We start from the raw sequence: 26,629 nt of genomic DNA, 5'->3' as shown, positions 1-26,629 counted from the left end.
GATCACCGCAGAACACCACTAGTCATCAACCTCCAAGCGGAATACACTCTATCCACAACCACACTCTGCCTTCCATGGGCAAGCCAATTCTGAATCTATGCACACAGGTTTCTCTGGGTATGCAGGCAAACATTGTTTCATTCATTGAGGAACAATGAATTTATGCAATCATCAACAAATATTCACATTTTTCTCTTATGATGGAAGGAATGTCATTGAAACAACTGAAGATGATGCAACCAAGGTCACTGTCAAGAGCAACTTCTGTAGTGTAGCCCTGGGGCTGAGATAATGACCTCCAAAAACCACAACCACCTTTCTTTAAGACAAGGTATGCCTCAAAACACTGAAATGCTTCCCCTTTGATATCCAATGATCTTAAGTTTCACCAGGGCTTCTTGATACCAAATATTGCTTTGATGTTAATGGCTGTTCTACATGCAGTCAGTATTGTACCATAGGAATACTTTAGGTTTAAAATAACATTTTAAGCACGTATACAAGTGGGATGAAAGACAATGAGTTATTCAACATATAATGCAAAAGGACTGAATTTCCTTTCATCCAATTAATTGAGGCAACCCTGTGTTCTTTTTATTTTCTAAATTACATCTAACTTATAGGAAAACAACATGTTGATCCATATTTTACTCCCATCAATGGCACACATCTCACAACATAACATTTAGCAGAATTCTTAATGTCGAAAACTGAATGCACTGCTCCATATTTATATAGTTTCCAACATCAATCTTCTGCTCCTATAATATGGCAGATCTATAATAAGTATATTACAAAACAAAAGAATTGAAAGCATATTGGCTATTGTTATTAAAACAAAGAAGCATTTTAAATTCATCCTCATTACAATGGATTTTCTACTGAAATAAAGCTTATAAAACCGGCATAAGCAAGAAAGATATACCTGGTCTATACTAGTCGTATCACTGACCACAGCATCAGGCGGTCTATTGGGAGGCTGCACAATAACCTGGACAAAACAAAGACTTATTTTATTAATGTTTTCACAAAATATACTGTTCAACTGCAAAACCAATGAATAATTGACTCACACAATATGTACTGGGTGATATGCATCAGGTGGCACAATGTTGCAGCAATTCAGCTGCCTCATGGCTCCAGCAATTTGCCTTCTATGCTGTCTATATAGAGTTTATACATTCTCTCTGTGTGCTCATCTTTCTTCCCACATCCAAGGATATATTGACTGACAGGTTAATAGGCTGCTGTAAACTACAGTGTATGTGGCGGCATGTAAGTGAGAACTGTTTACATGGAACTAAGTGGGGAAATGTAACCAATGGAAAAGGTAAAGCTATATTTAATTTGCCTTCTTAACACCCTATACATTTTTCTCACTACTTTCAGGGATCAGTTGAATGCATTCCAAATGCCTTTCATTTTCCTCCAAATGCTTTAGCTTCTGATACTTATCATTTACTTCCTCACCATGGTTACTCTACCAAAACACAAAACTTCACACTTCTTCAGAATTAATTTAGGTGTCCATTGAATGAGACAACAGGTGCTTTCCTGCAGCTGGGAAATTATTCCTTGCTGGCAGTTTAATTTGTTGTTGGCATCCGTCTGTGTTGAGGTCAGTGGATGATGATCATCATCATCACAAACCTAGGTGGAAGACATGGAGATCTCCCTCTCGGCCTCACCAGTGTAGACCAAAGGAAAACTTATGAAGCAATATGTTTGGCACCAGCTCGGCTGCAGGAGCTGCTGGGATGAAGTTCAATAATGTCCAGCCGCCTTAGGGGCTCCACTCCGGATTTACTGTTTGGATTTACCCCCCCCCCCCCACCACTCGCCCGATAGACTTCGTCTCTCCCAAGGCTGCCCACAAGGCACAATTTATATCCAGGAACCATGATTCCTATGAAAAAGATGGAGAAATCCCAACTTTTCAAATGATGATATATCGGAGGAGGTGACAGAAATAGGGACTGACTGAGCCCCTGGAGAATTCAGGCAATTAACACAGATGATCATGCACAAAAGTGATGAATGAACAGGAGTGGGTGTAACTAAGGAGTGGCAAAGTACTGGAGAGTTTAACATCGGTAGCTGAGCGAAGGGCGCTGAGTAGGCTACGGTCAATTATGGAAAACCCTGAACATCCTCTACATAGCACCATCCAGAGACAGAGAAGCAGTTTCAGCGACAGGTTACTGTCAATGCAATGCTCCTCAGACAGGATGAAGAGGTCAATACTCCCCAATGCCATTAGGCTTTACAATTCAACTGCCAGGACTTAAGAACTTTTTTTTTTAAAGCTATTATTAATGCTTTTTGAGTTAGTGATTTAGATGCATATCATATTATTACTGAGTTAAGTATTGTATGTAATGAGTTTTTGCTACAACAAGTGTATGGGACATTGGAAAAAAATGTTGAATTTCCCCATGGGGATGAATAAAGTATCTATCTATCTATCTATCTATCTAAGTACAGTGGATTTTGGTTAATTGGGCCATTGATTAATCAGGGCAGCTAATTATTTGGGGCAACTCTTAAAGAACAAAAATCAAATCAAGGAAATAGTTGGAATTCCCTTTGTTTACTTGGGACAATATGCCACTTAACTGGGGCAGAATATTGTTGCTGAACATATTCTAACTAGCACCAGTCATGTGCAAGCCAGATTAGAGTAGCTGGCAGTTCTCATACCCCGGTCAGATAGGGACATGCCTATCCTAGCATGTGAAGTCATTTCCGGTGGACCGAGCAGATGTCCAAAGATTCTGCAACACCACATGGAGAGCAAATGACACCACAAGGCACAGAAGAAGTCACGGTCATCCACTACAACCAGGCAAGACCACAGTTGTGATGTCCGCTTGTCCCACTGGACCCAGACTTCTGAGGTCGATAGTGTGGAACTGCCCCAGTGGCTTTTCTGCTTTATAAATTGACTTCCACAGATATCCTGTCACTGACAGATAGACGGACAACAACCAGTAGTACTGATAATGTTCTAATTTGTTCTGTATTTCATTTAAATACAAAATGTGTTACTCATTTAAAAGGTGGTTTGCCTTTTATTAATACATTTTTAACTAATTCGATGTAGCTTCGGCTAATTGGAGCAGCCACTTAATTGGACCAAAATGTACTATCTGATGTGTCCTCATTAGCAGGAATCCACTGCATTTTCAGAGTTTTGAATGGTAAGCAAGATACAAGATGACAGAAAGCCTGGAGAGAATAATCAAATCTGTGAGGTAACAAAAGCACAGATAAGATTACCTGCAAATGAGCCAGTGTCAGACACAGGTAATATAACAAAGTGAAATATAGCAACCTTGATAATGATATATATATTAGATTGGAATTACAGAGGTCAAAAAGATCCTAGTAATGTAAAAGTTCTGGTTCAGCCTGTGACAATGGCCATATATTTATGTCAGGATGGGGCCAAAGATGTCAGTTCTGGAGATAACTGCAGCTCATCTAAGACAAAATGAGGAAGGCAAAACTCAACAAAAAGCAGATTACAGGTTTGACCAAGTATGTATTCCCAGCACTTGTGACTGCAGTGATTTTAACTCATGACGATAAAATGATACTGCTAAAATTTAAGAAGTCAAAGATTTTGGTTTATAACCAGTTCAAGAATCTACAGGCTTACAAATTTTACTATAAAATATTCCATGCTTGGTAAGACCAGTTTTTAATTGAATCACATATGCATTGTGCTTGGGTTGGAAGTACATGCTTTGTACTCACATATACAATATTATGATTGAATTGTTTGAAATTAACATGACAGAAGAGATTTGTTTTAAATTCTTCAAGCATACTTACCTTAATTTTATCAGATGTCTTTTTTCCACCAAAGCCTCCAGCTCCAACAACAAATACAGAGAACTGGTTATAACAGACCAAGTCTCCTTCATTGTAAGTATGAACTGAAAGTAAATAGCATTACTGTCAGTTTTCTATATATTCAGTCCACTGGAAGCTTCAGTAAATGAACTGAGAATAAAAAAACTCACAAATTTAATGGCTGATCTAGGCACACAAAGGTTAATATTTGTTTAATTGGCAAAGCACTTTATAAACTCATATCCTTCGACTCTAGAATGTACGAAATCAAAAACCTGCAGCCTGCTGGTCTAATCCCATTTCTTCTTTTCAACTGCAGGATACTACAGATATTTTCTATACAAATGCTTTCCAAACAAGGTGACAGTATCTCAAAATTGGCTGTTGGTCTACCATAGCAAACCTCACTTCACATTTTCCTTTGCAGGTGCAAAAAGAAAGCTAGATCTCAAAAGCTGAAAAAGTGGAATAATAGTGAAACCCAGCAGTCAAAGAGCTATGGGAGAGCTAATGGTGGTGATTGTGATTGAGGAGCCTGGAGATTGATCCCAAGAGACTAGCATGTCAGCTACCTGGAGATCAAGATGTCTTGTATCTGGGGAGTGAAAGAAGGGAAAGGGCTATTGAAAGAAGGAAAATTCAGAGCTGCAGCCAGCAAGACGGCCAAGATGGCCCGTTTCCGTGCTGTAATTGTTACATGGTTATAAGACTGTAGTAGCAGGGGCGGAGAGCCTAAAGGTTGAACAAAATAACAGGGCTTGCAGTAGCAGGGTCCCATACCAGAGAAACAAATTAACACTCATTTGTCTTATGGTCTATGCCCTGGGAGTGATCAATGATCAACTCAACATGAACCAATGTCCTAAGCAATGATTGAAAGGGGAAATGATAACATTTGATGTAGAAAGTGTGAATCTCACAAGGAAGTGCTCAATGAATTTCCAGAGTGATGCAAATTGACCAAAATATGGTTGCTATTGCATCTTGCCCAATGAAAAAGACTATTTCAGTACAAAGATAAGCACTGAAATAAGTAGCCTTTAATGTGTAACTTTCTGGGCAAATATTCAAATTAGAAGTATTTAACAAAATTTTTATCCAATATCCCATTTTATTATAGGTAATACTATATTTTCCTTAAGACTGTCATAGCTGTGGTAGACAGGGTAGTGGGGATAAGCTCTCACTACCTATTAAAAACTCCCAATAGTGTGTCTCTCACAGAACCTCTGACAACCAAGTCCAGCTCTTGGCCTTCATATATGACTTAGCTACAAGCCCAGCAGAACTGCTTTTATCTACAGGAGGAGAAGCAAAGGCAGGCTACTGGTGCCTTAAAACCAGCTGATTTGGGCAGATGAGGCTTCTCAGCTATGGTTGGTAGCTTATTTAGGAGAAGGAAAACTCAGGTCTCAAACCTCCGCTGCCTTGCAGCTATACCCACTCACGGGGAACGCTTTGGGAGTAACACCCCCAAAAAAACTCCAGCTACTTGGAGGGGCAGCCTGCTGCATAGGCAACAGCTTGCTGTCTATATAATATGACCCTGGCTTGCATATCGTCTGAATGTAGACATCTAGGATGCAACAGCCAAGATTGATCTGAACCAACAGAATGGCCTATATTTTTGCATTTTGACAATAATTAAAAACACAGCAAACAATCTTAAAGAAAATGAAAAGATAATTACCAAAAGCAAACAGAAAGTGTAAAACTGGTTTGAGTAGTTAATATACACAATGATAATCACAAAATGAAAATATTAATGATATTAATATTAATGAAACTTGCCATCTAGAATTATAACAGCACCGGATCCTTTATCAAGAATATCTGCAACGGCACTCTCTGATTTCAGTGTCCCTATCAATTAGAACAAACATAGTTAGCCTTTAAAAAAAACTTCTTTTCTCTAAAATATTTAGGCTGCTTAAGAAAACAGCTTCACTTTCCAACAGATCAATAGTCAGAGCTTCAATAAGCACCAATGTGAATTACACAACTTTCAATCCATACATTTCTAAATACTGGGAAAAAATACACAAGTACCCAAGAGGTACAAAGAAAATGTTTGACCGAAAGCAATAAAGAACTTTGGAGTGCAGTGGGAGTAGGATGTGCACTGAGTTCCAATGGAAGAAATTGAGTTTCAAGCAAGAATCATGAACTTAGTTTTCAGGGACAATGAGAAGCCAGGAGAGCTTAGTGAGGAGGTTGGTGTTTGTAAAGGCGAAGTGTTCTGAACAGGCTGGAGATTATGGATTATGTAAGCAGCAAAGCTTGCATTTAAGTAAGATTGGATGACCTACAAGTATCAGATATTCAACCATGGAGAAATATCTGTGAAGGTAATGAGAAATGAGTGTGAAAGGACAATTTTCATTACACAAGAGACTGCAGATACTGGAATCTGGAGCACCAAACAAAATGCAACCTGAGCAGGAATTTTGGAGGGAAGGTGGTTGGGTGAATGAATTGTCAACATTTTAGGTCAAAACCCTGCATGTGGGCTAAATGTGAAGATGGAATATAGCCTGCATAAAACCAAAAGTGCAACAAGAGGGCAAGAGGGAGGTTGTTAAAAAGAGGCCAATCTGTGAGTGGTGGAGCAAATAGAATTGAAGGCAAGAAACAATCCGCTGGTGGAACTCAGAAGTATATGGCTGTGTCCATGTGTATGTGTGGTGGAACTGTCAATATATCTAATCTAAAGATTACACATTGATGAGAAAAAATTCAATTCTTTGTGTTTAGCCTAAAGCTCTGCTAAGAAATTTGGAAAATGTTTTGGTCAATTAGTAGCTTTAATTGATAGATTGTTAACTAAAGGTATGAAGTAGAAACTAAGCCATAATGTACAAGCATGAACTCAGATCACAAATTATACATATACTGCATAAAAGGCACTGCAATATGATCATATGATTTAATTGCTTAATTCTTTGCTTGAAAAGCATGTTCACTGAGAACCTAAATTGTTCAGCACTGAGAAAGAGGTTGGATGTGATCAGGTTTTCCAATTTCACTGCAGTGTTTAAGAATCATTCATGAAGTGCAAGATTCCCATCAAATGATGAGTGGCAGCTTCTCTACCATGAAAGGCAACAATTTTGCAATTTTCTTGGTTCTAAGAAACAAGTTAACAGATTTATAAAATCAGTTCTCTAGTTGCAAGGCAAGTACCATGACCACTATAATACTCAGATGATCACTGCCAAATACTTTGTGTTACTTGTTGCAATTGATCTTCTTAGCCATAGCATTTAACTGTAAGCTCATTTGGTCTTTTCAAGGTAATTTATGTTTCTTTCCTTCTTTAAGGATTTCACACTGTATTCAAGGAAATCAGACTGGAAAAACTGACTTTATACCATGTCAGAACAAAGATCATTCAGCTTACTGTGCATATCATTAATGGTTATAAGGAATATTTATAAGACATTTAAGACACAAGATATAAGAGCAGTATTAACTTTTGACACCCTTACTGATTTGGTCTCTACATCCATCTGTGACAATGAATCCCACAAATTCACAACCGTCTCGCTAAAGTAATTTCTCATCTCTGCTCTATAGGGGTGCCTTTCTATTCTGAGGTTGTACCCTCTGGTCCTAGACTCTTCCACAATTGGAAACATTCTCTCTATATCTACTCTATCCGGGCCTTACAATGTTTGAGAGGTTTCAATGAACTGCCTCCTCATTCTTCTACTTTACTTTCCAAGTATATAGTCAACTTAGTTCAAGTTCAATTTAGTTTTGACAGTCACTATCTTCATGTAATGACTGCAGATCGTTAACATTTGTTATGTAATTCATCTATTATTTAGTACCTCACTGAATAGTTTGAATCAGTTCCCTCTGGTTACTGGACCTCCTGATAGAGCAAACAGCTTCTCCTCATCTACCTTCATCAAAGCTATTGCATTGATATTAGTTTTTCACTGAAAAGTACTATATTGGGATCATTTCAATCAGGAACAGCACTGCAGTAGTTCAATGGAGTAGATTTCTTGTGTGATTTCCTAAAAATTGCTGTTACCTGAAGTTGGCAGAGGCTTGTATAGCTCCAGATAGTGTTCCCCTTGTAACACCTATAATAAATCAAGAAAATCCAACACACATTTGTGAATCCCTTGAAAAACAAGAATTTAAGTCTTAAACAGGCTTTTAAATTATAGTACAATCAAGGGATCAGGACATAGTTCATGACAAATGCAAACCATTAAGGCACAAAAAGTCACCAGCAAAAGTGATCTGTTAGTTAACAAGTTGAAGTAATATTAGGTCAGATGAAAGAACTCAAAAAAAAAGCAGCAAGAAAGGCAACTGGAAGTTTCAGAAGCCAGTAAAGGGCCATTGAAATTTTAATATTGAAAGGGACAGGTACAACACAAAAACAGACAGTAATAAATTCTACAGGCAAGTAAAAAGGAGAACATTAGAGAAAAGAAAAGTGACTTATTTACAGACCCATAATGAAGATATTGTTTTGAGGGTAAAGGAAATGGCAAAGAAATTAAACAAATATTCTAACTCTGCCTTCAGAAAAGACGTTAAAAAACACTTAGAAATAGTGTGTTAGAAATAGTGTACAGTGTGTTGAGGAGCTAAAGAGAAACATTACAATATAATATTGGAGAAATTAATGGATCTGAAAGCAAATAAATCCTCAGGGCTGATGAACTATAACTCAAGGTGTGGAGAGAGTTCGCTATGCAGACAGTAGAAGCAGAGATTGGAAACTAGCAAATATGATCCCATACCTTAAGAAGGGGGAGGAAGGTAAAACATGGATAAACAGACACTAGTTAGCCTAAGTAAGAAAAAGTTAAGAAGGAATTAAGAAAACAAGAAATAGCATGGTTAGTGTCATCTAACCATGTAACATGTTACTTAATAGCAAGGGTCGGAAATTTAAAAAAAGGGTAAAACCAAGCCAAAACGATGACTGGCAGAAATTACTGGTTCTGATACAAATGGAATGAAAGAACTGTGGCCTCTGTCGGTTGTGGTCGACCATGGGTACTGAGCCTCTGGTAGTCACTGGTTTGTCGAGCAGCATCGAATATGGCTATTGAGGTTGATCCTGGAACTACGGTAGGCTCTGCCACAGTTGCTGCATGTGTAGGGCATCGTGGAATTGTTGTCCGCTGTGCTCTCCGCTCCTCAAACAGACTTAGGATCACTCTTTCGCCTTGCTCTAGGTGTTGCTGAAGAGTACCTCACCATTTGTTGCAGTCATCTGTTGTATCCTCTCAGCACTCTGTGTTGATTTTTAAGGCTTTCATGTCGTGCTTGCAGAGGTCCTTGAAGCAAAGCTGGGGTCTACCAATGTTCCTCTTGCCTGTTGCTAGTTCTCCATAGAGGATGTCCTTTGGCAGTCTACCATCCTTCATACAATGGATGTGGCCCAGCCAACGCAGTCTGTGTTGTCTTAAAAGCGTGAACATTGTGGGAAGTCCAGAGCAGGAGAGGACCTCATAGTTTGGGACTTTGTCTCTCCAGGTGATGCCGAGGCTGCGCAGGTGAAAACTATTGCATTTCCTCTCCTGTTTGGAGTAGATGGTCCAAGTCTCACTAGAACACTACAATACTACAGAATAGTACAGGCCCTTCAGCCTTCGATGTTGTGCTGACCCATAAATTAATTACTAAACCCACACTACCCTGTAACCCTCTATTTTTCTTTCATTCATGTGCCTGTCCAAGAAGCTCTTAAATACCCCTAATGTTTTAGTCTCCACCACCATCCCTGGCAAGTCCAGGCACCCACAACCCTCTGTGTAAAAAAACTTACCCCTGATGTCTCCCCTAAGCTTCCCTCCTTAACTTTGTACATATGCCCTCTGGTGTTTGCTATTCGTGCCCTAGGAAACAGGTACTGGCTATCCACCCTATCTATGCATCTCATAATCTTGTAGACCTCTATCAAGTCCCCTCTCATTCTTCTACTCTCCAAAGAGAAAAGTCCCAGCTCTGCTAACCTTGCCTCATAAGACTTGTTTTCCAAACCAGGCAACATCCTGGTAAATCTCCTCTGCACCCTCTCCATAGCTTCCACATCCTTCCTATAATGAGGTGACCAGAACTGAATACAATACTCTAGTGTGGTCTCACCAGAGATTTGCAACATGACCTCTCTACTTTTGAAATCAATCCCCCTATTAATGAGCCTAGCATCCCATAGGCCTTCTTAACTATCCTATCAACCTGTGCAGTGACCTTGAGGGATGTATGGATTTGAACCACACTCTTAAGTAACCAACCATTAACCCTGTACTCCACCTTCTGGTTTGTCCTTCCAAAATGCATCAGCTCATACTTATCCGAACTGAACTCCATCTGTCACTTTTCTGCCTAACTCTGCATCCTGTCTATATCCTCTTGTAACCTTCGACAACCTACAACTCCATCCACAACTCCTCCAATCTTCGTGTCATCCGTAAACTTACTCACCCATCCTTCCGCCTCTTCATCCAGGTCATTTATAAAGATCACAAAAAGCAGAGATCCCAGGACAATCCCTGTGGCACTCCACTAGTCACTGACCTCCAGGCAGAATACTTTCCTTCCATTACTACCCTCTGCTTTCTTCCTGTAAGCCAATTTTTAATCCAAACATCAAGGTTCCACTGATCCCATGCCTCATGACTTTCTAGATAAGTCTCTCATGGGGGACCTTGTCAAATACCTTGCTAAAATCCATGTAGACCACATCTACTGCCTTACCCTCAATTTCTTTTGTTACCTCTTCAAAAAAAAACTCACTACCATACAGAAGGGTGCTGATTATGCATGCACTGTACACAGCAGTCTTGGTCTTTGTAGTGAGTTTCGATTCTCCCAGAACCACGAGGAGAGTCGAGCAAGGATCGACGTTGCTTTGCCGATAAGCCTGTTGATTTCAGCATCAAGGGAGAGAGTGTCGCTAATGGTCGACCCCTAGTATGTGAACTCGTGGACCACTTCTAGATCGTAATTGTCGATGTTAATGACTGGTGTCTCCACTACATTCTGGGCAAGGACATTTGTTTTCTTTAGACTAATGGTAAGCCCAAAGTCCTTGCATGTCATAAAAGAACAGTTTACTCAAATTTGAATAATTTGTTATCAAGTTCTGAAAACTACAATGTGCTCAAATGAAAGAAAGACGTTGTTTGTCAAGTTACATTGAGCCTTATTGTAATAGTGCAGGAAGCCACAGACTTGTGCAGTGGTTCAACTTTCTGGAATATTTCTCCTGTCCCCTCATATTAAGCCGAAGCCTATTGAAAACGAACAGTACACCACATCCTTCAACTCTGTTAGCTACTACCACTATCTTCATTTCTGGCCATTGCTAATCCCACCTTCTGACCTATAACCCCAAGTCAACATTGCACTTACCAAGTGCAACAACTGTTTACAAAATCATGCCGCATGACTACATTACAGGACAATCAAGATGTACCCTAAACGGAAATATTTCAAACATCAAAAAGTGACCTAAAATGTTAACCACATTCTATAAGCAATCTATCTGAAAATAACAATTCCTACATGAAACAAAAACCCTAAGATGCAATGGACAAGGCCTAAGGCAGCCAGGTTGAACTCGACATGATTATAAAGAATAACTGTAGTTCAGTCAGATGAACTGGGTGAGTGGGATGGACAAGGGCCAGTTCAATTTTTCAGAAAATGGATCCCTCTTTCAAAGGACAATCACCACCTTGTCTCAAGTGAAGGTTTTATAATCAGTTAAAAGTTTTCACCATTATGTGGTCACCATTCATCTCCCCACTGCCCAACCACCCCCCCCCCACAAAAATATTCCTTCTTAATTCTACAGAATGAAAATGCTACCTAGACAAAAACCTACAAGTTTGAGGCTGAGCTAAGCTGTTGACAGAGGATGGCTTCTTCGAGCTGATGTGCAAAACAACTTAATTTCTTATCCTTAATGTCTCTTATCAGGGTGGCTGCAATTCTATCAGAGTCCATGATCTACAGTTGTGGTTCTTCACGACGGATAAGTTTGCCAACCGACCATTTTTGATAGCTCCAGGAGTGGCCTGGAAGACATGCACCTTGGAGATGCAGTTCTGCAGCCTTGTGGACAAACCGATTCCATGCCGATGCACTGTCTGAGACATTGCAGGAAAACAGAACATCACAACAGAGGATGCAGCTGTTGGAAGCCTCTGTACGCGAGTGATTGCTCGCTCTCTCTTGATGACGGAGAAGAGCTTGCTGCCGATTCTCAAGACAAAGAAACTCGGTATAAAAGTGACGTGTTGTTTTGTTGGTCTCCTCTCTCGCTGTGGAAAGGGACCTCTCTGTCCCTTGTCAGTGAGAGAGACAGCCAGTGGCATGTTAAATTATCAGGTGAACAACAGATTTTGGTCCACAGACCACAGAATATGGTCTCACTTTGGGGGCTTGGCTATCACTTGCTTGGTGGCTGGTGGGTGCTGATGCTTTCTGTTGAATTAAGTGGGGGAGGGTTGATGCTTTGCTGCTGCTTGTGTGTGGGAGGGGGAAGAGGGGTTTCAGGTTCTAACTTTTTTTGTCATTCATTCTTGGGTTCTCTTTTGTTTTCATGGATGTCTGCGAAGAGTAAGAATTTCAGCTTGTATCTATATGCATTCTCTGATATTAAATGGAAACTGAAGTTTGTACATTTGTTGAAGAATGTTAAACTCACTGGAATTGAGAATCAATCTGTAGCTCTGGAGCTACAGATTGGATAAGTCAGTGTTTAGAATAATCATTCACTCCATGTTACGTAACTGGGCTTTACTGTATGAATCTGATGGTTAAAGATCAGCTAAATTTATATACGTTAATTTCTGGCTCCAAGCATTAAAGGATCTCCTACACAAAGTGTTGGTCAGACAAAACCATATGAAACATCTAGTGCAAAAATCATTACTGCAAACTTTAAGAAATACACTTAAGCTTAAACAATAAAACAAATATAGTCAAAAAAGTTAGCAAATTTATATTAACTTTTACATTCAAGGTTTCTAAGTGTCTGCCAAGTCTTTTGTGAATCTTCATTCTTATAATATTTAATATCACATTCTTTAAGTACATCATATTTTTACACAAGGTATCACTGGTTATCCCATTAGCAACTGCAAATCATCTCAATTTGAAAAACAGGTATGGTCACAGCTTTCAGTTATTCCAGAATCAGTGGAATAATCAATTAGTAAAAGGAGAAAATTGCTTCCCAATATTTAGATCCGATATCTAATGGGTTCCTAATGCAAATAAATTATTTCCTTCAAAATAACAATTTATGAATATACTCATTATTATACATGTCAGGATGCATATTTGTAGATGGATGAACTGTTAACTGAACAAACTGACCAATTCAGGTAAAGCATTACAATCTCCATTTCAGCCTCAGGCTATGTCATTAATGGAGTTCTATATCCTGCAGCCCCATAAAGGCACAAGCATATGGAATTGTACTTCAGTATTAATGTCAAACCTTAACAGCAATAGGAAATAACAGAAAATTATGTGGTGGGAAAAAGCTGGATAACTAGCAGCGTTTCCAAAATGACCTTAGGTACTGGGGTTGTTAGCAGTAAAATACAAATTTCATTTTGTTCCTTTCACACAAAAAGAACAATGCACCTAGAAACATTCAATAACCAATACATAACTAAAGTTTTACATATGTTATCATTAAAATATGCTTGATCTTGACAGCATCAAAAGCACACACTAGTTTGGCTAAGTTATATTAACACGGTGGAGTCTTAATACCATGAAGTCTTAAATCCCACAATTACCACGGATGACAAGATCCTACAACAAACTAACTGTAGGAAATTTACACATGAACAACAAAAATGTGAAAGATTATTCAAAATCAGCACCAAACTTGCCTTTGTGAAGTCGATATTCAGTCCAGGAAGTGATCCAAGACCATCAATAACGGAATCTTGGGCAGGAATTACTCCAAAAGTAGGCAAACAAGAGAACCCTTCATCTCTTTCATAAAGAAATTTCAAGTGATCTGGATCCTTTGTGGTCATGCCAACACCAAGGGCATAGAGAATAGGCTGACGATTGTTGTAGGTATATATATTCACAGGTGTTTTTTTCCCAATAGCTTCAATCTGCATTAAAAAGATGCTGAGGTTGATTAAATCTGCAGTTTTCAAACCAATTCCTTACAAAGATTGAGGGGTGAATAAAACACCTATAATTTTTGAAGCACACATGTATCACACTACTATTGGGTTCCTAGATCAGATTATGGCCCTTCAAACTACTGACTAGGGCAACAGACTACAAACATTTAAATACTAATGTCTTCAAATACAGAAAGCAGTCCTAGACACCAATGAAATACAAAGAAAGAGATAACACCAAGCTACTGGTCAGCGGTAGATGCCATAGTACTTATGTGATTGGCCGTGTTAAATGGCAAGTCAATGGTAACCACCCTAGGGGATCGAGGGCATAAGATTTGACAGTGGTTACTAACTATCAAGGAGAAGAGATGTTATTCACCACTTGATGTTCCATCTGCATTCACACATAGACAGATTCATATCTGAGGACCTGAGCAACCAAGATTGACTTCATGCTAGAGAATTTCCAGAATTACATAGCTGGCTGAAAGGAAGCTTTCCAACTTTGGGAAAAGCAGCATCCACAAGAGTTTCAAGTAATGAAATATCATGGGTATGGAGACCGTCCTGTACTCAAACAAGGATAAGAAACTGAAACATTAAGGTGTTTAAGTACTTGGAACTGAGAACAATGTTTGAAAAAAATGCAAATGAAAAGGGAGATGCAATTAATGAGTTTAATTCCTTAACAAGTTAAATCTAAATGAGTAGAACAAAGAAATTTAGGTAACCTATAAGGCAGAGATTCAAGATATATCTGATACATCTGAAGAGTCCATTATAGATTTGAAATACTTTCGGGTCACTATCTATACTGATTTACTTTAGGACACGAGTAATAGGATAATAATGAAGAGGTCAATACTCCCCAATGCCATTAGGCTTTACAATTCTACCTCCAGGACTTAAGAACTTTTTAAAGCTATTAATGCTTTTTGAGACGGTAATTTAGATGCATATCATATTTTTTTTACTGAGTTAAGTATTGTATGTAATTAGTTTTGCTACAGCAAGTGTATGGGACATTGGAAAAAAAGTTGAATTTCCCCATGGGGATGAATAAAGTATCTATCTATCTATCTATCTTTAGCTCTTCCTTGATAACTTGGTAGCAGAAGTAGCGTACATGAAGATAAAGCACCATCTAAACTTCTTTTTCCAATGAGCTAACTATTTCAAGAAGATCCACTTGGATTATTTGGCATTCTGTAGCAAAACCCTTAAAGACAAATTTAAGAACAAAATTGCATAGATCATATTCTAGACAAGTATTTGATATAGAAGGACTGTCTTTGTGATAATTATTTTGGCAACATATTTACACATGGCACTTACTGGATTGATGCTTGACGTGCTAGTCTGCACTGGGCTACTGGTCAGATTTGTGGAGATATCTTCTTCAGTGTAAATCCTGCTTATTATGTCCTGAATTGCATCTGCAACAAAATACAAGGGCATAACCTGGAACTCATACTTCACGTTTTTTTTTAAACCATTTATAAAGCTTGTGAGCCACATTTGGCTAGGCAATTTTAAAAAATAATAATATATATAGATCTGCTTTAGCGAGTAGCAAAATAAAGTAACATTATTCAAAGGTTTCAAAGTACATTTAACATCAGAGCATCAGATACAACCTGAAATTCATCCACTTCATAAAAGTCCACAAAATAAAGAAACCCAATAGAATGATAGAAACATCGAAGCTCCGAAGACCCCCTCCCTTTACACAAGCAGCAAACCCCCTCCACTCCCACCCACACCAGCAGAAGAACCAAACCCTCACCCTTTAGTTACACACGGTTGGGGGGGGGAGGGGGGGGATGGATGTCACTTAATTAACATCTGAACATCGACGCAAGAAAGTAGAATTGTCTGTGAGGTAATCCTGAGCATAGAATAAGCAGATTAACTATGTTCAAATACGCACAGGCGTCAAGTGCCAGAAAGGATAGTAGAACCAATTCAATGTTAACTTTGATACAAGATTTAAGTACATCTTAAAAAGAACTATAATCATGAAATATCCTAATTCCTTGCTTCCCCGAGGTTAGTAAACAAAATTTAGCAGTAGCCATATAAAGTTATTACTTCATGACTAACATTTGGAGACTTTCACAGAGCATCATAAAAAAAGGTAAAGAAATTCAGGACAGGATTATGGAACTTAAAACCTAGGCAACTGAAGGCACAGTCAGACAATTAAAACTCAGGACAAAGAACCAAGAATTGGAATAGCACAGTGATATTGGATGGTTTAAAGGCTAGATTGCACAGAAGATAACAGGCGCAGCAAAGCTAACGTGGGATTCAACATGTGTACATACATAGGCGGGGCTTAGGAGGGATAATGGTGCCAAATGGCGACTCCTTTGCTTCCATCTTTGAAAACAGCTCTATTTCCACCCTTAATATCTTAATTTTTCCCTTTCAGGGTTCTTTTAAAGACCCTGATCTGGAGTTACACGCAGACTTCGGTTCTTTGCGGGAGCGGGACCCGTTCTCGGGGTTCCACAACTGGCCGTTACTCGACCTGCCAAGAGTTTGGCCTCAGAGTCTCGATCGTGTCAGAAGCCTAAGATCTCAGGGCTCTGGAGACGGGTAGATCGAGGGTCAGTGTCATGGCAGGAGACTCATATGTCGTCAGGGAGGCCGGAAAATCTTTCGCTGTGGGCCCGAAGACCCGAGGTCTCTGCGAGATTCAGACACAGAGCTGAAAAAAAGCAATGAAACGGACTTCTAACATCATTATCCAGCGGGTTATTATTATGTCTCCCACTTGCTGTGAAAATGGGGAACACCTCCCTTTCCCTTGCCAGGGAGAGAGGGAGAACCTGTGTCTTGTCGAATGTCAGATCAAATGTGAAGCCTTTGGGGTAACTTTGGTCTGTGTCTTTGCTACTGCTTAGCACATGCTTGGGCTCGGTGATGGTATCAATGCGCTTTTTTTTTGGTGGTGGGAGTGGGGGGGGGATCGCTGTTTGCTGCACCTTATGCGCAGGAGGGGGGATTTTGGGGTTCTCACGTTTAACTGTTGCTCATTCTTTGGGGAACTTCTCTGTTTTTGTGGATGTTTGTGAAGAAAAAGCATTTCAAAATGTATTTTGTATACATTTCTCTGGCATTAAGTTCGACCTTTGAACATACAAAAGTGAGAACAGTTAAAAATCAAAACAATACAGGTCAATAAACTGGAATGATAGGTTAATCAGATGCTGCGGGCTGGTATTTGGGGATAGTGTTTTAATTTGAAGAAACATTGTCTATGGAGTTATGCAAAGGTCATATTTCAAGAAGCCAATACATGCATAATAGGTGTAATGACCTCCCTCTATGCAATTCTGTAAATGTTTCATGTTACATTCCAAAATTGTGTCAAAAATCACCAAATGCCTCATTTCAACTCCATTATTGGTTACAACAACAATATTAAGTATCACTTTTACTGTTGATGGTATCAATGCACAGTGTTATTTATTTTAATTAGCTCATTAAATGTGGCCCATTTCAGAGCTCTACCCCGAGCAGATACTTGGCTCTTGCATTTTCACAAACTCTTAATTTTTTTTTAATTTTCAAGAATTACCAGGAGTACTTTTGGGTCTGAATGCATTATCAAAGTTACAGATCTGTTCCCAGTTGTCACGCACTGCTTCAGGGGTCATTTGTTGATTCTTCTGTGTTACCTTAACACCTCGAGTTCGCTCCCAACGCACTTAAAAGAAAACAATTAAAAAGGTTGCTAAGTTAAACCAGACACAATATAAATTGTTTCTAAGATTCCGACTGCCTTTGTAGGAGAAAAACTTAAACTTTTATATAATTTGTTCAAAATTAAGAGAGATTTGTTTCATTTCTAAACATTTTTCAAAAGTTTGAACACAATTATGCAACTTAAAACAAATGGCTCAAAATAGAGAAATACTAATTTTAATTTCTAAGCAAATGGTGTGTTATGAGGATTCAAATAACACTTGTATTATATATGGAGTATCTCATATTTAAAATGCTTTTACCAAACCAAATTAGATTCTAGATTAAAGGAACTTGGCACATGTCAACATCTTCATAATTTTTTACTGGTCATAATACTGACAAACTAGCTACTTCTGTCTCCCGTCTCAGGTAGTAGCACTTACCTCAAAATTGGCACACTAGAGCCTCAACCTCATCACAGAGTTTCAGCACAGAACCTGACTGAACCTTTTATATTTCCATATAGTACAGAAGGAAATTTGCATCTTGATATTAAACCAAGGATCTGCTGATTCTAACAGACAATCGGCTGTTGACATCTTGGCAAAATAAGTTTCCTCAAAAATAACATGGCTGTTTATCTTATATAAAATGCAGACTGGAATCATTTGTTTACATTACAGTAACTACTATTCAAAAACAATTCACTGGATGAAAAATTATTTGAATTGTTAACAAGACATGATGGCTCAGATTCTGAGAAGAGCTTCCTAATCACCGCTACTTGCAGCATCTGCAACCATGTTCTAATTTCCACATATGTGTGCAAACATGCTGGTCACCCAACACCACCCTTTGCAAATTAAAGAACAATGCCGGGAATCTTGTAGAATGCAACAGCACAGCTTCAAAATTACAGCAATTCCCAATCACATCCATGGGGGGGAAATCAATCCAAAAATTTGCATTTGTTGCAATTATGTAACTAGCTGCAAGGACCTTTCCTTTAAAGTACAGGAATACAAGGAAAGATCAAGAATGTAGAACCAAGTGTTTTTTAATTAACGAGCAGCTGAACATGGGTTGAATGGCCTCCTTCTGTGCCCCGTGATTTATTACCCAAGAGTCAAATTCTAATTTCATAAGGACAATTCAAAAATCATAGGACAAAAGCATTTAAGCAGAATTTCAAAGTAATAGCAACTAAATGCATGTGGTTGCTATCACAAATAAAGTGACTGGGTTTGTAAGCAGTAAAAATGAAAAGAAAAGTCACAAAGTAACAGTATACAAGAAAAGAACCAGGACAAAAGTCTGACCAAAACTTAAAAGATCAAGAACAAATGAAAAGTCAAATCCTCAAAATTATAGGATCACAGGTCCACAGGAGAAAGATTAGGCCATTCACTCCTCAAGCCTACAGTACTTCCTCTTTCAAAATCAGCATTTTAGTGTCAGTAACCTGCCTTGGCTTCTTCATCCTTCACAGCTTTTTAGAAATAACTGAAAAACTTACTAAGCTGGAAACTACTGCTTTGTGAGTGAGCACTGCATACCTTATCAGCCTTCATAGGCAGAAATTCACCCAATACCTCTCGTGAATAAGTAATTACCAATTTATTGCATCTCACTAAGTTTCTTTCCAAGTACTCCTTCAATTTCATTCAAAGTTAAAAACCTGATCACCCAGGTCTTCATGGAGGGCAGTTGCTTATTTGGCTGAGGTGCAACAATATTGAAAAAGAGCTTTGAGCCTTTCCGGTCCTTACAGCGGGCTGCAATCATAACAATCTACTCAGCAAAGGCCAACAGAAGAAGCGAGGTATAAGTGAAGCAGCCATTGTTGGAGAGAATGGTATTAGAGTGCTTCAAGAGGCTTTAGGGACAACAAATGGAGGCTCAAAGTAAATTTCTAGTATCATTTTCCTCTCTATCAATTAGTAATTGTGTGGAGAGAATCGATCCAGGGTTAGACGCAAGTCATTTGTGTGAAATGCGGGAATTCTGGGAGATCTCCAGTCTCTCTGATAACTATATCTGTATGAAGTGCATTGAGCTGCAGTTCTTTACAGATCTGGAGTGCAGCTCAAAGACCTTCAGCTCATAATGGAGAACAGGAAGGTGACAGAGAGGAGCTACAGGGAGGTGGTCACCCAAAGTAACTGTCAGGAGAGGGAAAGGGAATAGGAAGCTCATGCTGAGTAGCTGTATTGGGGGGGGGGGGGAGAGAAGGGGAGTGCAGTAGTGATAGGGGATTCCAAAATTTAGAGAAGCAGAAGGAGATTCTGTGGATGTGAAAGAGACACCTGGATGGTATGTCACCTCCCAGATGCCAGGACTGGGTATGCCTCAGATTGGGTCCACAACATTTTAAAGGGAGAGAGTGAGTACTCAAAAGTCATAATACACATTTGCACCAGCAGGAAAAGGGAGGAGGTCCTGAAGAAGAATTATAGGAAGTTAAGGTAGGAAGCTGAAAGCAGGACCTCCAGAGTAGGAATCTCTGGACTGCTGTGTGCCATGCACCAGCAAGGGTAAGAACAGGGTGATTTGGCAGATGAATGCATGGCTGAGGAATTGGTGCAGGGGGCAGGGCTTTGGGTTTCTCGATCATTGGGATCTCTTCTGGTGAAGGTATGACTTATACAAGAAAGAGGGGGAACAACATCCTTGCGGGCAGGTTTGCTAGAATTGTTAGCAAGGGTTTAAACTAAGTTAGCAGGGGGATGGGAACCAACATGATAGCGGTGAGGATCGGGCAGTTGGCATACAAGTAGGTACAGTGGGTAGTAAGATTGTGAGGAAAGGCCAGCAAATGATAGGGCAAAACTGAAGCCAGTAGAATGATTTGAAGTGTAACATAGGGGCAAAATCTAAAAAGGGTGTTATACATGAATGCACACAGTATATGAAATAAGATCGATGATCTTGTAGTGCAGTTACAGATTGGAGGGTATGATGTTGGGGCATCACTGAACTGGGGCTGAGAGATGATCATAGTTGGAAACTTAACATCCAAGGATACACATTGTATCAAAAGCAGATAGGCAGAGTGTCTCTGATGGTAAAAAAAAAATCAAATCAAATCCTAAGCAAGAGGTAACATAGAGTCAGAAAATGTAGAATCCTTGTGGGTAAAGCTAACAAACTGCAAGAGTAAAAAATACACTGATGGGAGTTATATACAGGCTTTCATACAAATAGCCAGGTTGTGGAATACAAATTACAATGGGAGATAGAAAAGACATGTAAAAAGGGCAATGTTACAGTAGATATAGGGGTTTTCAATATTCAAGTAGATTGGGAAAATTGGGTTGATGCTCAATTCCAAAAGAGGGAATTTGTAGAAGGCCCATTAAGTTTGAGCCCAGTTCAGAAAAGGCAATTCTACATTTGGTGCTGTGTAATGTACCAGATTTGATTAGGAAGCTTAAAAGTAAAGGAACCCTTAGGAAGCAGTGATTATAATTTGATAGAATTTGCCCTGCAGTTTGAGAGAGTGAATCTAAAGTCAGATGCATTATGTTACAATGGTGATTACAGAGGCATGAGAGAGGAGCTGGCCAAAGTTGATTGGAAGGGAATACTACCAGGGATAATGGCAGACAGCAATAGCTGGAGTTTCTGGGAGCAATTCAGAATGTGCAAGATAGATATACACTAAAGAGGAAAAAGTACTCTAAAGGAGGATGATGCAACCATGGCTGACAAGGGAAATCAAAGAGTATAAAAGCAAAAGAGAGGGCATATAATATAGCAGATATTAGTGGGATGTTAGAGCGTTGGAAAGCTTTTAAAAACCAACAGAAGGTAACTCAAAAGCCATAAGGAAATATGAAGGTAAGTTAGAAAATAATATCAAAGAGTATACCAAAGGTATCACCGTGTGCAGTCGAGGTGTTTCAAATGATTGTAGTAAAAAATACACTTTTATGTGGAAGGTCGAACTGCTGATGAATCAGTATCTACACTATAAAATCAAACGAACACTCCAAGCAACTCTCCAAAAACGTTATTGGAAAGCAGGAGATGGGTACTGAGAATTGGAAGAGCACACCATCTGCAGCTTTATGGGAAAATGGCAAAGAGAAAGTCACTGTTGAAAAAAAAACTACATGAAATCTCGGCCAGTTTGATAGAAGGCATGTGGGACACGCTGAAGTTAGCTGGAAAAGGTTCTATAGTCTGATGAAACTAAAATTGAGTTTTTTGGCCATCAGATTAAATGCTATGTCTAGTTGAAAGTAGAGGGCAAAATAAATGCAGCAAAATACAGAAAATACTGATGTAGTCTGCACGACAGCTGCGACTTGGGAGAAGATTTGCTTTCCAGCGAGACAATGACCCAAGCACAAAGCCAAATAATGGCTTAAAACAACAAAGTTAATGTCCTGGATTGGTCAAGTCAGAGTCAAGACCGCAATCCAATTGAGAATTTGTGGTTGGACTTGAAAAGGGCTGTTCACTCACAATACCCATGCAATCTGACAGAGCTTGAGCAGTTCTGTAAAGAAGAATGGGGACAAAAGTGCCGTGTCCAGATGTGCAAAGCTGAGAGAGACCTATCCAGAAAGACTCAAGGTTGTAGTTGCTGCCAAAGGTACATCTACTAAATACTGACTTGAAGGGGGCCAATACTTATGCAATCAATTATTTTGTGTTTGTTATATTTGTAATTAATTTAGATCACTCTGTTTTCACTTTGACACAAGAGTCTTTTTCTGTTGATCAGTGTTAAAAAGTTTTTTCATGACTTATTGTTTTACAACATTGAATCACAGTGGATTATATACCTAAACTTATACATATATATATATATATATATACACACACACATATATATGACACATAACATAGGTCAAAGTCAGCATGGGTTCCTTCAGAGGAAATATTGCTTGACAAATCTGTTGGAATTCTTTGAGGAAATAACAAGCTGAATAGACAAAGGAGAGTCAGTGGATGTGTGCTGAATTTTCAAAAGGCCTTTGACAAGGTACTGCACATGAAGCTGTTTAACAAGATCAGAGCCCATGGTATTACAGGAAAGATACCAGTATGGATAGAAAGTTGGCTGACTGGTAGGAGGAAAAGAGTGGAAGTTAAGGGGCCTTTTTCTGGTTGGCTTCCAGTGACTAGTGGTGCTCTGCAGGGGTCTTGTTGAGACCGTTCTCTTTCATATTATATGTCAATGATTTTGATGACGGGATTGATAGCTATGTGGCCAAGTTTGCAGACAATATGAAGGTGGATGGAGGAGCAAGTCGTCCTGAGGAAGTTGAGAGTCTACAGGACTTTAAGACAGATTGGGAGAATGGGAAAAGAAGTGGTAGATGGAATACAGTGTTAGGAAGTGTACGGTCATGCACTTTGGTGGAAGGCAGAAAGGCACTGCTATTCTCTAAGTGGGGAGAAAACTCAAAAACCAGATCTTCAAAGGGACTTGGGAGTCCTTGTACAGGATACCCTAAATGTCAACTCATATGTTGAGTTGGTGGTAATGAAGGCAAATACAGTGTTAGCATTCATTTTGAAAGGACTAGAATATAAAAGCAAAGATGTTATGCTGAGAAAAGATGTACTGACAATGGAGAGGGTTTGGAAGAGATTTATGAGAATGATTCCAGGAACGAAAAGGTTATGAAGAGCATTTGTACTTGCAGGAGTTTAGAAGGATACGGGGTAATCACATTTAAACTTGACAAATACTGAAAAGCCAAAAATAGAGTGAATGCGGTAAGGACTTTTCCTATAGTCTAGGGACAGTCTAGGGCCAGAGGGCACAGCTCCAAAATAGAGGGACATCCATTTAGAACAGAGATGAGGAGGAATTTCTTTAGCCAGAGGACACTAAATCTGTGGAATTCATTGCCACATTTGGCTATGGAAGCCAAGTCATTGGGTATATTTGAAGTGGAGGCTGACAGATTTTTGATTAGTCAGGGTATCAAAGGTTACAGAGATAATGCAGGAGAACAGGGTGGAGAGGGAAAATAAATCAAACATGATAGAATACTAGAGCAGACGCAATGAGCTGAGTGGCCTACTCCTGCTCCTATGTCTTATGGTCTTGTGAATAACTATCACCCGATGAAAAATAAAAAGTAAATTGATGGGGCTAGAGTCTCAGAGTAATACAGCACAAAAGAGTCCCTTGTGCCCTAATCGTCCCTGTCAACCAAGAAAGCCTTCTGTACTAGTCCCATTTGCCTGCATTGGGCCCATATCTCTCAATATTTTTTCCTATCCATATACCTAACGAAATGTCTCTTAAATGTTATTACTGTGCCTGCCTCAACTATTTCCTCCGGCAACATTTATCCATATAGTCATCACCATTGACCAGAACAGGGTTTCTCAACAAGGGTTCCACAAGAGATCACTAGGGGTTCCATTAGAGATCAATTTTAAAAAAGCATCATTTGTGAACTTTGTGCTACTCATGATGCTAGCGCTCGTAGCGATGTACTGTGACTGTGCAGCCCCATTAGCAGTCTCTCAGCCCAGTATGGCAGTGCATGGTAGGACCATGTTTATTTGGTTGAGTCCATTCTTTTTGATGCTAGATAGGGGAGGCTGTTGATAATTGATGAACACTTTATTGCACAGAGGAGGACGATTGGCTGATGAGGAGCATAAAGAGTGTTTTCCGAGTACTGAATGGACTTCAACCCTCCTCTTTCTCCTGGACACCGCCACCGGGCCTTCTACCTGCACTCGATCTTTTCATCTCCAACTGTCGCTGAGACATCAACCGTCTCAACTTCACCACTCCTCTCTCCTGTTCCAACCTCACTCCCTCTGAACGCACTGCCCTCCACTCTCTCCACAGTAATCCTAACCTCACCATCAAACCCGCAGACAAAGGTGATGCTGTAGTGGTCTGGCGGACGGACCTCTACCTCAGTGAGGCCAAATGGCAGCTCTCTGACACCTCCTCTTACTTACCCCGGAACAGGACCCAACCAAAAAACATCAAACCATTGTCTCCCGTACCATCACTGCCCTTATCAACCCTGGAGACCTTCCATCCTCAGCCAAAAAACTCATAATTCCCATACCCTGCACTGCTCGCTTTTACCTCCTACCCAAGATCCATAAGCCTGACTGTCCTGGTAGGCCCATAGTTTCAGCCTGCTCCTGCCCCACCGAACTTGTATCTGCCTACCTGGACTCCATTTTGTCACCCATAGTTCAGTCTCTCCCTACCTACATCCGGGATACATCCCATGCCCTCCACCTCTTCAATAACTTCCAGTTCCCCGGTCCCGACCACTTCATTTTCACAATGGATGTCTAATCCTTATACACTTCAATTCCCATCCAGAAGGCCTCAAAGCCCTCCGCTACCTTCAGGAGGATAGACCTCACCAGGTCCCCAACACCACCACACTCCTCAGTTTGGTGGAACTGGTACTCACACTTAATAACTTTTCTTTCGGCTCTTCCCACTTTCTCCAGACCAAGGGTGTCGCTATGGGCACTCACATGGGCCCCAGCTATGCCTGCCTCTTCATGGGTTATGTGGAACAGTCTATGCTCCAAATCTATACTGGTACTGCTCCCCAACTTTTCCTTCGATACATTGATGACTACATTGGTACTGCTTCCTGCACCCATGCTGAGCTCGTCAATTTCATTGACTTTGCCTCTAACTTTCACCCAGCCCTCAAATTCACTTGGTCCATCTCGGACACTTCTCTCCCCTTTCTTGATCTCTCGGTCTCCATCTCCGGTGATAGACTGTCCACTGACATCTTCTATAAACCCACTGACTCCCATAACTACCTTGATTATACCTCTTCCCACCCTGCCAAATGCAAAAATTCTATTCCCTATTCCCAGTTCCTCCGTCTCCGCCACATCTGCTCCAAGGATGAGGCTTTCCGTTCCAGGACACCCCAAATGTCCTCTGTTTCCCTTCTGCCGTCATCAATGACACCCTGACCCGCATCTCCTCCATTTCCCGCACTTCAGCCCTCACCCCATCCTCCCGTCACCACAACACGGACCGTGTCTCCCTTTTCCTCACCTATCACCCCACCAGCCTCCAGATCCAGCATAATATCCTCCGCAATTTCCGCCACCTTCAACAGGCCCCACCACTAAGGACATCTTTCTCTCTCTACCCCTCTCTGCTTTTCGCAGGGATCGTTCCCTCTGTGACCGCCTGGTCCACACGTCCCTCCCCACAGATCTCCCACTGGCACTTATCCCTGCAAGCGTAAGTGCTATACCTGTCCTTACACCTCATCTCTTACCACCATTCAGGGCCCCAAACAGTCCTTCCAGGTGAGGCAACACTTCACTTGTGAGCCTCTTGGGGTAATCTGTTGCATCCTGTGCTCCCGGTGCGGCCTCCTCTACATCGGCGAGACCCGACGCAGACTGGGGGACCGCTTCGTCGAGCACCTTCGTCCGCCACAACAGACAGGATCTCCCGGTTGCCACTCACTTCAACTCTCCCTCTCATTCCCATTCGGATATGTCCATACATGGCCTCCTCTACTGCCATGATGAGGCCAAACTTCGGTTGGAGGAACAACATCTCATATACCATCTGGGTAGTCTCCAGCCTCTTAGTATGAACATCAAATTCTCCAACTTCCAGTAATTCCCTCCCTCTCCCTTCCCCATCCCACCTCTACTCTGTCTCCTCTTCTAGCTGCCTATCATCTCTCATGACTCTGCCTTCTTCTACTAAACATAGTGCTTTCCCCTTAGATTGCTTCTTCACCTCTCCTGCCTATCCCATCCCCCACCCCTTGATCTTTCCTCTGATTGGTTTTCCACCCTCTCACCACCTTCTTTATAGGACCCCTGCCCCCCCTTCTTTAGTCCTGACAAAGGACTTCAACCCGAAACGTTGACTGCTTCTTTCAACTGATGCTGTCCGACCTGCTGAGTTCATCCAGCTTTTTTGTATTTCTTCACAG

General features: G+C 40.3%; 1 protein-coding gene across 1 annotated transcript in view; it reads right to left on the bottom strand.

Moving 5' to 3' along the window:
- Positions 1–26,629, bottom strand: part of hsd17b4 (hydroxysteroid (17-beta) dehydrogenase 4) — a 103,262-nt gene that overhangs the window by 40,247 nt on the left and 36,386 nt on the right. Inside the window, exons 11-17 of the mRNA XM_073069210.1 lie at positions 17,587–17,715; positions 15,336–15,436; positions 13,749–13,982; positions 7,901–7,952; positions 5,650–5,721; positions 3,838–3,941; positions 926–991 (exon numbers count right to left, since the gene is read on the bottom strand). Coding sequence (XP_072925311.1) covers positions 926–991; positions 3,838–3,941; positions 5,650–5,721; positions 7,901–7,952; positions 13,749–13,982; positions 15,336–15,436; positions 17,587–17,715 — 758 coding nt within the window. The remainder of the gene's footprint in view (positions 1–925; positions 992–3,837; positions 3,942–5,649; positions 5,722–7,900; positions 7,953–13,748; positions 13,983–15,335; positions 15,437–17,586; positions 17,716–26,629) is intronic.

Source organism: Hemitrygon akajei, chromosome 2, assembly GCF_048418815.1.
Source record: "Hemitrygon akajei chromosome 2, sHemAka1.3, whole genome shotgun sequence".
NCBI classification, from domain to species: domain Eukaryota; kingdom Metazoa; phylum Chordata; class Chondrichthyes; order Myliobatiformes; family Dasyatidae; genus Hemitrygon; species Hemitrygon akajei.
The sequence above is the reverse complement of the archived record's forward strand: the minus strand, read 5'-3'. Positions and strand labels throughout refer to the sequence as shown.